Source organism: Lithobates pipiens, unplaced genomic scaffold (assembly GCF_037356315.1).
Source record: "Lithobates pipiens isolate NorthernLeopardFrog02 unplaced genomic scaffold, aLitPip1_a1.2 Scaffold_18, whole genome shotgun sequence".
In the NCBI taxonomy this organism is placed as follows: Eukaryota; Metazoa; Chordata; class Amphibia; order Anura; family Ranidae; genus Lithobates; species Lithobates pipiens.
The window spans coordinates 178,874,421-178,887,992 of record NW_027507758.1 but is presented as its reverse complement, the minus strand read 5'-3'; the positions used below and the strand labels follow the sequence as shown (position 1 = coordinate 178,887,992).

At 41.2% G+C, this 13,572-nt stretch overlaps 1 protein-coding gene across 5 annotated transcripts in view; it reads right to left on the bottom strand.

Annotated features, from left to right (window-relative positions):
* RASGRP3 (RAS guanyl releasing protein 3) overlaps positions 1–13,572 on the bottom strand; it is a 280,740-nt gene that overhangs the window by 91,677 nt on the left and 175,491 nt on the right. For all 5 annotated transcript variants that reach the window (XM_077486434.1, XM_077486437.1, XM_077486433.1 and 2 more), the window contains 2 exons: positions 12,853–12,915; positions 2,544–2,675 (listed from right to left, as the gene is read on the bottom strand). In XM_077486434.1, coding sequence (XP_077342560.1) covers positions 2,544–2,675; positions 12,853–12,915 — 195 coding nt within the window. The remainder of the gene's footprint in view (positions 1–2,543; positions 2,676–12,852; positions 12,916–13,572) is intronic.

Sequence of the window (13,572 nt, the reverse complement as noted above, 5' to 3'; positions counted from 1 at the left end):
AGAATTACTGCAAAATGATTGTATATTATTGGCAAAAAAAACATCAAAAATTGTTTCAATGTGTACAAAACACAACAAAAGTGCCCAGTGAGACCAAACAAATGATTAAAAAAATATAAGTACTCACTAGGCGTTAAATACACTACAAACCAGTGTATGTGATATATTCAATAATGTTGTCATGCTCTATGGATACTGCTGATGTGGAATGCATAAATATGCATGGGGATGTGCTGCTTTTCCAATGCAACTCAATGCATGGAAACACATGTGTTAACATACACATACAAAGATGTAAAGGGGCCCTTTGGGCTGGAATTCTGAAATTTTCAACATGGAAGTACTCAGAGTTGAGCACTTCCATGTGCATTCAGTAGAGCAGAGAACAGTGAACAGCAGTTCACCTGTCTCCCATCCTTCTACATCCTGAATCTCTTTGCCTTTGCATAAAAGAGCCAGACGTACTTGAGGACTACCGGGCTTTTTTAGCTGCCAAAAACAGCAAAATGTGTTTCAAAACAGAGAAGCACTGCCTAGAAATCTTTGAAGCATTTATCCACAAAAGTGCTGCCCACTACCCCAGTGTATACAACAAAATTAATACATTTTTGCTAGCACATAATTGGATAATTGAAGTCAGCACAGCTTCACCTTTTTCACTAAGTTAAGCTACAAGAGGGCGCCAATTTTATATACCGTATATATATATATTTTTTTATTTAAAACCTCTTGGTAATGTTCTAGAGGTCAGTGCAAGATTATTTATGACCACAAGAAGGGTTTGGTTTTCAATTTTATCAGGTTGTCATACTTTATTACTACTAGAGGAAGCTTTCTCTATTGCAGGGGTACTGAGTTAGAATTCATGGAGGTCTAGTTAGTAAAATCTTCTTCCAGCAGAGGTTCGAATAGCATGTTTGTGTTATGACTCAGAACCTTCACATCACAGCTCCCTCTCCTCCTAGGCTTTACCATCTCTGCAGCTGGAGAATGCAGGCTAAATTGCGCATGTTCCTGACCCGCAGAGGAACACGCCACACTTTAGCACATGCGTACACCAAACCACATGTTCCTTCATCATTAGTCTGTGGTGGGGAGTGTTGGATCACTGTAGATAGACTGCAGATTTCACACAAAAGGGAATGGTTTTGAAGCCCTAACTCATTGGGGGATTAAATCGCTGTAGGTAGAGCACTATTTTCACACAGAGAGCCATGGTCCTTTAGCTCTGACTCAGCCGGGTGGGGGGTTGGATTGCTGCAGATAACCACTGCTTTCACACAGCGAACAATGTCCTTCTCTGAAGCCTCCATCTACAGTTATGTTCTGCAGTCGGAAATGCATTACAAACCAAACAAAAATGAAGATTTTGTAAATGTTGTATTTTTAATACCTTGAATGTGGGTGCCCCTGATAATGTCTGTGTCACATGTGGGAGAAGTCTGGTCACGTGACGTCGCTACGCTTGATAGTCAGACATCTTACCGATTGGAATTATTCCTAGTGATAGGAGGATTTACACGTGATTTTAACTATTATGCTTAGGAGTATTTTGGCTTCTTTTTAAATAAATAATTTTACCAGTAATACTGCACAATGAAGAAGTCTCTCCTTGGCTATTCCCATATGCTTATGTTGTGAGACCTTGTCAGTGCTGTATCGTGTCAGTGCTTAAGGAATATGGAATATATCATCATACATGTATGGAGAGCTGGAGTTGATTGTTTTCAAGTGCATTTGACTACTTTTGATTAAGTAGTCCACAATGTAGGCTAAGGGTCAGTGTGAACTTCTGTAATTGGTGACGGATTCTTCTCAGCACCCTTTGTGTGGACCTGCACTTATTGGACCCCAATATGAGATGTTTTATTCTCCACTCACATGGACTATAATGAGTGTATAAGCTCTGCATTAAAATACATTATTTATTCAAATATATTTGAATAAAACCATATTTTCATGCAAATTCAGTTAACTTTAATAGCATTTACTAAAGGCAGATTGTTCACTTTGCATTGGAAGTTGCACTCTGTGTGGGAATTTTCCCCAGAGCTCAGTGAATGAGGTGAAGCACTCTTGAATTCCATCATCGAATCACGTGCAATCAAAATGCTGTTTTTTTGTTTGTTTTTTCGATGCACATTATTGAATCTACTTTGCAGTATGAAAATTCAACTCATTCACTAAGCAAATTCCTCTGGAAAATACAACCTCTCCTACAAAATGAACAGCTTATTGGTCTTTAGTAAATCAACCCCTATATGTCTAAGCTCCAAATATATTTTGGCCATGTACTGTAAGTAAAACTGTGGGTCATATGATGGAGACCAAAATCATGCTATCCCTGATCATAATCTCCATTACTCGTTATAACAAATGATACCTTATTTCTTCTGTCAACATGAAAGAACGTAGTTTAAGATGTAATGTAAACCAACTTATCTTACAAATTACCCAACTGAAACCACAGAAGGGCTCCTTTTTCATACAGAGATAATTTTTTGCTAATGCAAGAAAAATAAATTCATAACCAATGGACTCACATGCTAGAGATATCTATAAGATTAATGTGTTCTTCATGTCCCAGCTGGCTTGCCTGTTCTCTAAATTCTTCAGTCAACCTTATCAATCCCAGATCCAAATTAAACTCTGCAGGAAATTCTAAAATCCAGTATCTAGAACAGAAATAAGAGTAATAAGTCTATCTGTCTCCACAAAACACATATCTTGGTTGACTTATTTTTATGTAAAAAAAAAAAAAAAAAAGGAATTTTGTATATGATGTAGAAGACTTAGAAATGACAGCAAAACATATCCAAATTATTGCAGTTAAGTTGTTCATGCTTTTTTCTTTGTAACTGTGACATAAGGTAAATACATACACAGGTATAAATACATTTTACTAGTGAAAAATGGTAGAAAAAGGAATATAAAGAGAAATGATTTCATTTCAGGTAAAAAAAAAGAAAGCCAAACTCCAGCCTTACCTTCTGTCTTGCACAGTTGTAAAAGTTCCTCTCATGTGCTGAATGTTTACACTTGGATTTCACTACTTACTGTGTGATTCGTATTTTGTATTGTCCAGTAGCCCTATTTCATTAAAGTGGAAGTAAACCCATCGATTTAAACAGTTAAAAAAAAAGGCATGCCGGGAATGCTAACTGCACATTGGCTGTGCTCTCAGCCAAACTATCAAACCATCCAATGGCTGGTGTCATAACGAATCACATGTGCAGCACCATAGCAGTTGAAGATTAAACAGAGGCAAAGATGGCAGCTTCCTTGGCTGAAAACGATAGGGGAGTTTACTTCCACTTTAATTGGAAATCAATTATTTTAATTGTGCAGACTCTGCATCACACGTGGGCATTACCTAGGGTGATCTGCAGCCAAATAGAGTCTGCCTAGGAACACCCACTCCTCCAGACTGACACCCACCTATCCATGCATTTTGGATTTTGCCTAACTCCACAGCCACTATCTTGTGCCTTTTTGCACAAATTGCACACCTTACAGTAGACAGACACTGAAGGCTTTATGTGTGCTGAAGTGACAGAGTAATGGCACCATTCTGTAGCATATAAGCTGTATATATTACTAGCACACCTTAATTTTTTATAAAGAAAACTTTATTAAACAAGCCACCATATGTGTGTGCTGTTTTTGGGCTGTGTCCATTAAGGCTATAGTGTTCATCTTGTTCATTAAGGCAATAGTGATAATCAAATGTAAGTGCCGCTTAACACTCCTATGGGCTCCTAGCAGATTTGGCAAGAAAAAACAAAAAAAACACAGGGACTCTTTGTTTCTATATTCTACAACATCTGTTCATTACAAAAACCACCAGAGCCTTGGTAGTCCATAGACTCTGTCCACCTCCACCCAGGGGTAATTTAGGTCAGTTATCTGAATGTATAAAGTAGATTATCACATGTAACACAAAGGTAAAATAATCTACAAGATCAAGAAAAAAATAAGATTTTATACATTACCTTTTCAGATGATGAAACTATAATCTGTTCTTTTGTGAATTTGAAGCATATATTTCTTTCCTTTTTCATAGAGGCTTTTGTAGCAGAGCTATACATGGCCAATATACACATTTGTCTGTATTGCAATTGCTTTTTTTTTTCTTTTAAAGTTAAAGTTTAAGAAGTGGTGATAATGCTGACTCAGGGGAAATAAACAGTTCCTTCTATTCTTTTAAAGGGTCCAAACTTTTATCTATTTTGGTTGGCCATAGATCATAGGTCTTCTAGGATTTTTCATGTAAAGAAAACAACATATTTCATCCAAAAAACATCCACTGAATCTTCTAGGTTTTACATAGGTTGAGAGATAGAATTAGCATTAGAATTGTACGCTGTTATTGGAGTCTTGGGGTATCTCCATATAACTTGACAAGTCCGCAAACATTCTTATGCCGCATACACACGATCAAACTATCCACCGGACAATCCGCCCATGTGTGGGCTTCCGGCGGATTTTTTTTACCCAAAAGTCAGGCGGACTTAGAAAGTAGTTTTGACTCAAAAATTGTCCGCCGGACTCGCAGCCTGCCGTACAATACGGCTGTGTGTGTGCTAATCTGCCGTACTTTTGAAATGAACGGACTTTTCCCGCACGTTCATTTTGAGCGCGGCTCCGGGTAGCCGGAACTAGTGAAGGAAGTCAATGTTGACAGATTGACACATCACTGGCCCCGTCACCTGGTATGGATTTAAAGGGGAGGCCCTATGCTGAAAAAACTGCGTGGGGGTCCCCCCTAGGTCCATATCAGACCCTTATCCGAGCACGCTACCTGGCCGGTCAGGAAAGGGGGTGGGGATGAGCGAGCGCCCCCCCCTCCTGAGCCGTACCAGGCCGTGTGCCCTCAACATGGGGGGGTGCTTTGGGGAAGGGGGGGCCTTGCAGCTGATGTCACAGTCCCAGCACATCATAATGGGCAGGGACATCACCCGGCGATGTCCCTATATAAGTCGCCGTATGCCGAGTCCCTGTCATTGCGGCCAGAGACAGCGACGAGTCAACATCTCAAGGAAGAAGAACAAGAAGAACAGAAGGCAGCAGCGATAGAAGACCAGGCCACCGCTTGTAAAAGAGCTGGAAGAAGGCAGAGGCCCAGCAAGAAGAACGGAAGAGGGGGGCAAGACCCCCGAAGAGGGGGACAAGACCCCTGATGTCGGAAGAAGCCCCCGGGCGGCGGCAAAGAACAAAGCCAGGCTCCTCCGCTAGTTAAAGAGCTAGCAAAAGAGCAGAAGATAGCGGAGGGGCCGCAGGGCCCCCCTTCCCCAAAGCACCCCCCCATGTTGAGGGCACGCAGCCTGGTATAGCTCAGGAGGGGGGGGGCGCGCTCGCCCCCACCCCCTTTCCTGACTGGCCGGGCTGCGTGCTCAGATAAGGGTCTGATATGGACCTGGGGGGGCACGTAATTTTTTCAGCGTAGGGCCTCCCCTTTACGTCCATACCAGGTGATGGGGCCAGTGACGTGTCGATCTCGCCGCCGGAGGGTGGCAACATTGACCTCCCTAGCTAGTCCCGGCTAACTGGAGCCGCACTCAAAATGAACAGACTTTCCTCTGTGTGTGGGCAAGTCCATTCATTTCAAAAGTACGTCGTATAGTCCGGCGGACTAGGTCCGCCAGACCTAGTCCGCTGGAAAAGTCCTGTGTGTGAGCAGGTCCACTCGTTAGGACAGTCCGGTGGATTTTACGGCAGTTTGTTCGCCAGACTAAGTCTGCCGGATAGTCTGATCATGTGTACGTGGCATAAGTGTACCAATGTGATAAGTATTAGAGTAACTGAGTGATACATCGGTACCACTTTTATCTGCCAATTTTTAATGATACGTTGGTCCTCTTGTAAGAATTTGAGTACTAAGTATACATTTATTAAAAGTATTAAAAGTCAGTGGGGGCACTAAATTCCACCACATAACAAGCTTTTAAAAGATATAGAAGGGTACAAGAAACTCTTTGTTCCTTCAGTGATATATAGGCCAGTGCTGCTCTTCTCTTGTGTATGTCCAGAAGATTCTGTCATCTCCATTTATGGTTCAATCAACATTGGAATTGTAGGGTTAGAAGTATGTCCCACTTACAGACATTGTATGATTAGAACAGTTGGGCTCTCTCTTTTGGTGTGTTAAAATGGGATCAAAGAAAATAATGATGTAATTAACCTGATTTCACACAATGTAAAGAAGTCTACACCAGCAAACATTGAAACCATCCTAGTTGGATGATCAAAATAATTTGCAATTACATTGATATAATGATACTAAGGTTCTCTTGTTTTCTGATTGCCAAAGGGTACCTTTAGGTTGTCTGCTAGCTTTGGGAATTGCCATCAGATAACAGGATCCTTGTTGTTCTATATCTGAAGCAAAAGGCCTGTTCTTTCAATCAATAATGAATATGTGGGGTTAGCAGTATCTCGCACTTGCGGATACAATATTATCGGTAAAGTTATGCTGTCCTTCTTTGGGTAACAATAAAAACACTAACACATATAATAATAATATTGCCATTATCCTGATTTACACAATCTCAGGAATTAGCTTGGATGGTACATTGTACACAAAGTCCCAACCTGACTTACTAAATCAACAATCATCGCAAATGTCCCACTTCAATATTCAAAATAATTGAGTACTACCTTTGTAACACACTCATTATTCATTTCATTAGTACTACTCTGGCAGTCTTATAAGGATCTTAATGCCAAAAATATATCTATTGAGGATCAGAATATTATCTCACAACCATGTTGTCTCACTGCACAGATGCACGCAGAGCAAATCATTATGCACTTTCCCAATTGCACACCTTAGGATAGACTGACTTCTATATGCTTGATGGGTGCTGAAAAAACAGGGTGGGCTTTGCTCTCCTTCAATATATGAGTAGTACAGTATGTCACCAGTTTTTTTTTTATTTTTAATAAGGAGTCCTTCACTGAAGAATCTTAACCTTTTTGAGGAAACAATTGCAACTCAAAAAACTCTCAAAAAAATCTCAAAAATGTAAAATTGAACAGAAGGAATCAACAGTCAAATAATAGTATTTCTGAAGAGAGGTACTCTGAATATAATGCAGAGGCTGTTAGTAGATTGTAAATTTGGCTGCAGTTTGTAATCTGAATTAAGAGACAGACTGATAGGTGGAGTGGCAATAGAAACTCTATTAAGATGTTTGCAAAGCAGAGTTAGGCCCCTTTCACACTGACGTCCCGTTCAGGCCCGCCTGTCAGTTTTTCAGGCGGACCTGAACGGGTGCTCCATAGAGCTCTATGGAGCGTCGGATGTCAGCGGTGACAAGTCAGCTGACATCCGACCCGCTCCGATCCGAAAAAGTGTAACGGAGGAAAAAGCTATTTTTCCATCCGTCTGCGGATCGGATCGGGTGACGACGGGCACTGCGGTCCGTCGTCATCCGATCTCCCATAGGGGAGAGCGGCGCTGTGACAGGTCCGTCCCTGTGCAGTGTGCAGAGACAGACCTGTCATCTCCCTGCTCAGCGGGGATCGACGGAGTGATCCCCGCTGAGCAAACGGATATCCACGGGGCGGATCAGAACTGATCCGCCCCGTGTGAAAGGACCCTTAGGCTGTTGCCATTATTCAGGAGGAAAGACAAATTAAGAAAACAGGAACACTGGCCTCATTCCAGAGTACTTGATCATGTTATTCAGAAATTAAAGTTGTTGTGTACAAAGTGTTGTCATTCTTGTAGGTGATATTTAAAAGTATACACTCAAGTATATACGCCAAGTTTGGAATTTTTCAAGCTGATTCTTGAAAACCCACATATTGTTTCCTTACGTTTCTATAGACAACAAACTGATCCCTCTCATTTTCTCATAAGACCCATGTTTATTTACATAGAGACACATTTAGTCACTAATGTGATCTTTATCCAGTGTGCGTTCTATGCGCCATATGTTGTCATATTGAGGGCATCTATGGGGGGATAGAGGGACTTATATAACCCACAGTTTATAAACTATTCTTGACCATTTAGGAAACATTATATGTAATATATTTGATAGCTGATAATATTTGTGTGTAGTAATCCTTGGCCATGGTGAAACCAAGTATTCAGGCATTTATATAGGAAGAATTTTGAAATACATGTCGGGTTCTGGGGAGAGATACATGGAGTGTGATATTCTGTTTTAACAAATGGGACATACCAAGGTGTTTTAATATGTTTTGTTACTATAAAATATCAAAATGGAAGCACATCTGCGAATATATTAATTTCTAACTTGGGATATACCTTTTTGTGGAGGAAGGGGGGTTAATGATGCATTGTAGGCCATAAATGGAAGTTCTTTTTCTTTCTTTTTGTTACACTCTTGTAAGTAACATGGTCATATATGGATAATGCGCAATCAGAGATTACAACTCAGTTAAGAGCCTGTGAAAAAAATGCAAGCCAGTGTCCACATAAAACTCATAAAGTTGCACATAAAGTAGGGAAACAATCTCTCCCAATAATACTCCAGATCTTGTAAATAATCTAGACGCAAACTCCAAAAGACCATAGAAGTACAATTATTATGTATGTAAAGAAAGGATCGGTGCACTTCAATTGCGTTACAGCCAGACAAATTAAATTGCTGTAGTGAATAGAACAGATTTTGCCACTTGACCAGAATCTAGAATATTGCTTCAAAAATGAAAGAATATTACAAGTAACCATAGTCTATTATCTTTAAATACATACTAAAGAAAACCTGAAGAACAATGTTGACATCAGAGCTTGAATTGCCAAAACCAAAGTTTGGAGACACACAGAGCCAATGAAAAAAAAATGTCCCTCTAAACATATAGAAATAATTGCTACAAATATAATTTTGATCTGTTCTCAGGTATGACGCAGAAGCATTTTCCCTCGCTTTGTCTTTAACCACTTGAGATCCGTGCCCATCAGTGCCATCTACCAGTGCCCATCAGTGCCCATCAGTGCCGCCCATCAGTGCCCAGCAGTGCCACCTATCAGAGCCACCTATCAGTGCCACCTATCAGTGCCCATCAGTCCCATCTATCAGTGGTACCTATCAGTGCCCCTTAGTGCCACCCATCCATGCCACCCATCCGTGCCATCTTATCTGTGCCCATCAGTGCCGCCTTATCTGTGCCCATCGGTGCCGCCTTATCTGTGCCTATCAGTGCCCACCAGTGCAGCCTATCAGTGCCCACCAGTGCAGCCTATCAGTGCCGCCTCATCAGCGCACTTCAATGAAGGAGAAAAATGACCTGTTTGCAAAATTTTATAACAAACTATTAAACATGATTTTTATTTTTGATTTTTTTTGCATCTTTTTTTTGTTTGTTTAGCAAAAAATAAAACTCCCAGCTGTAATTAAATACCACCAAAAGAAAGCTCTATTTGTGGGAAAAAAATGATAAAAATTTCATTTGGGTACAGTGTTGTATGGCCGCGCAATTGTCATTCAAAGTGCATCAGCGCTGAAAGCTGAAAATTGGTCTGGGCAGGAGGGGGGTTTAAGTGCCCAGTAAGCAAGTGGTTAAGGCCTCATGCACACTGGACGTTTTCTCTGCCAGTTTTTCTGCCTCTCAACACCTCTCTATGTTAGCCTATGTGTCCATGTATACATAGGTGTTTAGAGGAGTGTAGAGGCAGAAAAAAAGCACAGCCAGTGCATCCAGGAGCAGGGGCGTTTTGGCCAAAAAATTGATTTGCATGTGTAAACATGCCTAAATGCATGCTAACACTAGGCGCATTTTGTACTTGAGTGCCAATTAATTCCAGTGGCCAGAATAAATTATTATTCTGGCCAATGAAATGAATGCCCAAGCATTTGACACACTTAAATGCGTCTAACAATGTTACACATGTTTCTTAGCAAAACATCCAGTGTGCATCAGGCCACCAACGAGTCAGTGATACAAAAACACATCTGCTGGAAGGAATATTAAAAAGAAAATGCCAATTTATTCACCATATTGCAGGAAACTCAGCTAGACAAGCCATATGCAAGTTTGTGGGAGAGAACAACGTAAAGAAAAAGAAAAATAGAACACAGTGGATGGATGATGTCCAGCAAATGACCAGCAGCCTTTATATAAACTCAGACCATACCCCACACGCTGCATCAAATTGGTCTGCGTGGCTGTCATCCCAGAAGGAAGCCTCTTTGAATGATGATGCACAAGAAAGCCCATAAAACAGTTTGCTGAGGACAAGCAGACTAAGGACATGGATTGCATGAGTGCTGCCAACACTGGGGAGCTACAGTTCATTGAGGTAACCATAAATGCCAACATGTACTGTGACATATTGAAGCAGAGCATGATCCCCTCCCTTTGGAAACTGGGCTGCAGGGCAGTATTCCAGCATAACAGCCCAAAACACACCTCCAAGATGACCACTGCCTTGCTAAAGAATCTTAGGGTATAGGTGATGGACTGACCAAGCATGTCTCTAGACCTAAACCCTATTGAGCATCTGTGGGGCATCCTCAAAGGGAAGGTGGATGTCATGGAGGAGTGGAAGAGGACTCCAGTAGCAACCTGTGAAGCTCTGGTCAATTCCATGCCCAAGAGGGTTAAGGCAGAAAATAATGGTTGCCACACAAAATATTGAGGCCCAATTTGGACATTTTAACATAGGGGTGTACTCACTTTTGTTGCCAGCGATTTAGACATTAATGGCTGTGTGTTGAGTTACCGGTATTTTGAGGGGACAGCTAATTTACACTGTAATACAAGCTGTACACTCACTACTGTAATTTCTTCAGTGTTGTCACATGAAAAGATATAATAAAATATTTACAAAAATGTGAGGGGTGTACTCACTTTTGTGAGGTACTGTATAAATCAATGGTTCCCTATGAGAGCCAACTTAACTGGTCTGACACAAGTTGATCCAACTTAGAAAAAGGTTCCTGCACTACTTTGGTCCAACTTCAAACCAAGTTGGATCAAAGTTGGATCATCATCTTAACTGATCCAACCTTGGCATGCAACTTGGAACCTCACAACAAAATTTAAAAAAAAACAGCGTGGGGTTCACCCCCAACTCCATACCAGGCCCTTTGGGTCTGGTATGGATCTTGAGGGGAGACCCCATGCCAACATTTAAAAAAAAACTGAGTGAGGTGCCCCCCAAGACTATACCAGAGCCATTGGTCTAGTATGTATTTTAAAGGGGAACCCCATGTCAAAATAAAGAGAAAAAAAGGACATGGGTCCCCCTAAAATCCATACCAGACCCTTATCCAAGCACGCAGGCTGCCAGGTCAGGAAATGACCCTATCATGGACCATACTGGGCCACATGCTCTCTACATTGGGGGGACCCCCACGCATGATGGGGCGGTGACAGAGGAAGAACCGGCAGAGGAAGAAATCATCAGTGCAGTGAGAAGAACTAGAGGGAGAACCAGAGGAAGAAGACATCAGCGCAGTGAGAAGAACTAGAGAAAGAATACATTAGCACAGCGAGAATAACTGGAAGAAAGAAGACATACAGTAATTACTGTGGCTCTGTGTCCCGTGATGTACTCCAAGAAAAGGATTTTACAGGTAAGCTGTTATAAAAATTCTATTTTTTGACACTTTTTTTGGGTGAATGGGTAGGGGTACATTGTACCTCCATACTTATTCACATAGGGTTAAAGGGGGCTTCCAGATTCTGATAAGTTCCCACCCACAGACCCCGACAACCACAGCTCAGGGTTGTTGGGAAGAGGCCCTTGTCCCCATCACCCCCCCATGTGACCTGGAGGGGGGGGGGCACTTACTCTTCTCCACTCCTGTCCTGACCTGCCAGACTGCATGCTCGGATATGGGTCTGGTATAGATTTTGGAGGGTCCCCACACCATTTTTTTACATTTTGGTGTTGGGTCCTCCCTCAAGATTCATAGCAGACTCAAAGGGCCTGGTATTGTTGGACCAAAGCCGGATCTCGTTCATGACAGTCGGATATGAAGTCGTAGGGCAAAGTCAGAGCGGAAGTTGTTCGACTTCCATGTCGTACCAGTGTGAACCTGGCCTTAAGGAATGAAGTAGCCAAGTGCATTCTACTTCCTAAAAATATATTTATACATTTGCTTTAGATTTTGTTAATGCATTTTGTCTCCAGTTATACAGTTTGTACAGTATATGTAGTATTTGTACTTATGATTGGACCTCCATTAAGAAAGGTGACTGTTCACACTTATAACCTTCTGTATCAGTATGTGTATTACACATTATCTCAAATTATACAGACGTCATACAAACAAAGACATCCAGAGTTTCCTAATATATGCAGTTACACAACATCCTAACATTTTGAAAATCGCAACTTATAAATAGTACTGTGGATAAAGAAAGTAAAAGTCCTTACATAAAGTCTTTTTTTTAAACGTTCTCTATTGAAAAGTTTGTAGCCTATTGGCCTAAAAACAAGAAAGCAAATACAAGAAACTGATCATTTAAAGTTTTCTGAAACCATGGCTCAGTGTAATCTAAAAGAAAAGCCACACACCGATGACAAAACTTCACAGCCAACAAGCTGCAGAACATGGTCCCTCCCACAGGATCCCTGCTCTGACATGGTTCACCCAGTAGGCTTAATCATAGAGGATTGGGCCCATAGGGTCAAACATTTCAGTGGGATGGTCTTGGAGGATTACGAGATGAAGTTTTGTCTGTGATGTCATTGTGGTGTGCAGCTTTTCTCTTGGATTATAATGAGCCATGTGTGACAAAATGAAGGACTCCAAGCCAGCACCTCATTCCACTGTATGAGGAGAGTTCTTGGAGAGTTGCAGAGGTGCACTTGTCTTTGAGTCTACATTTCTAAAAACCATATTCAATTTTCCTTTTATATAATCTTACCTCATAAAGTGACATGTCTTCAGTCGCAATATATCACAGTTTTCACCAGTAGCATTTTGATATGTAAAAGATTAAAGAAAATATTAAGAAAATAGCATGAAGGAAAAGTCCTGAAAATAAAGTCAATCTATTTGGTTAATTCAATTATAGAAAAAATTTGAAGCAATTAAGCTTAAACAATTGTAAAAAAAAAAAAAGCAGGCGCAGAGTTCCAATAAAATCTTAAGATTTACAGTATAAACTGTAAGCCCTTGTACACACGGTCGGAGATTCAGACGGAATGTGTCCTATCGGACCGTTTTGTCGGATAATCCGACTGTGTGTGGTATGCATCAGACTGTTTCCATCGGAATATCCGTCGGACCCAATTTTCCAACTTGTTGGAAATATTTTCCGACAAACTGATCCGATCGGACCTTGTCCGATCATGTGTAGAGAATTCCGATCGGACAAAGTGCCACGCATGCTCAGATCATATTCCTACACCAAAGCTATTGGCTACTAGCGTGAACGTAGTCCCGTCGTAACGAAATAACGTCATCACGTTCTGAACGATCGGATTTTCCGACAACTTGGTCCGACCGTGTGTATGCAACAGTTTCGGACACAATCCGTCGGACAAAATCCGTCGGACAAAATCCAACGGATTTTGTTGGCAGAATGTCCGACCGTGTGTACAAGGGCTTAAAGTGCATCAATTAGTGCTTCATTCGCTGACTA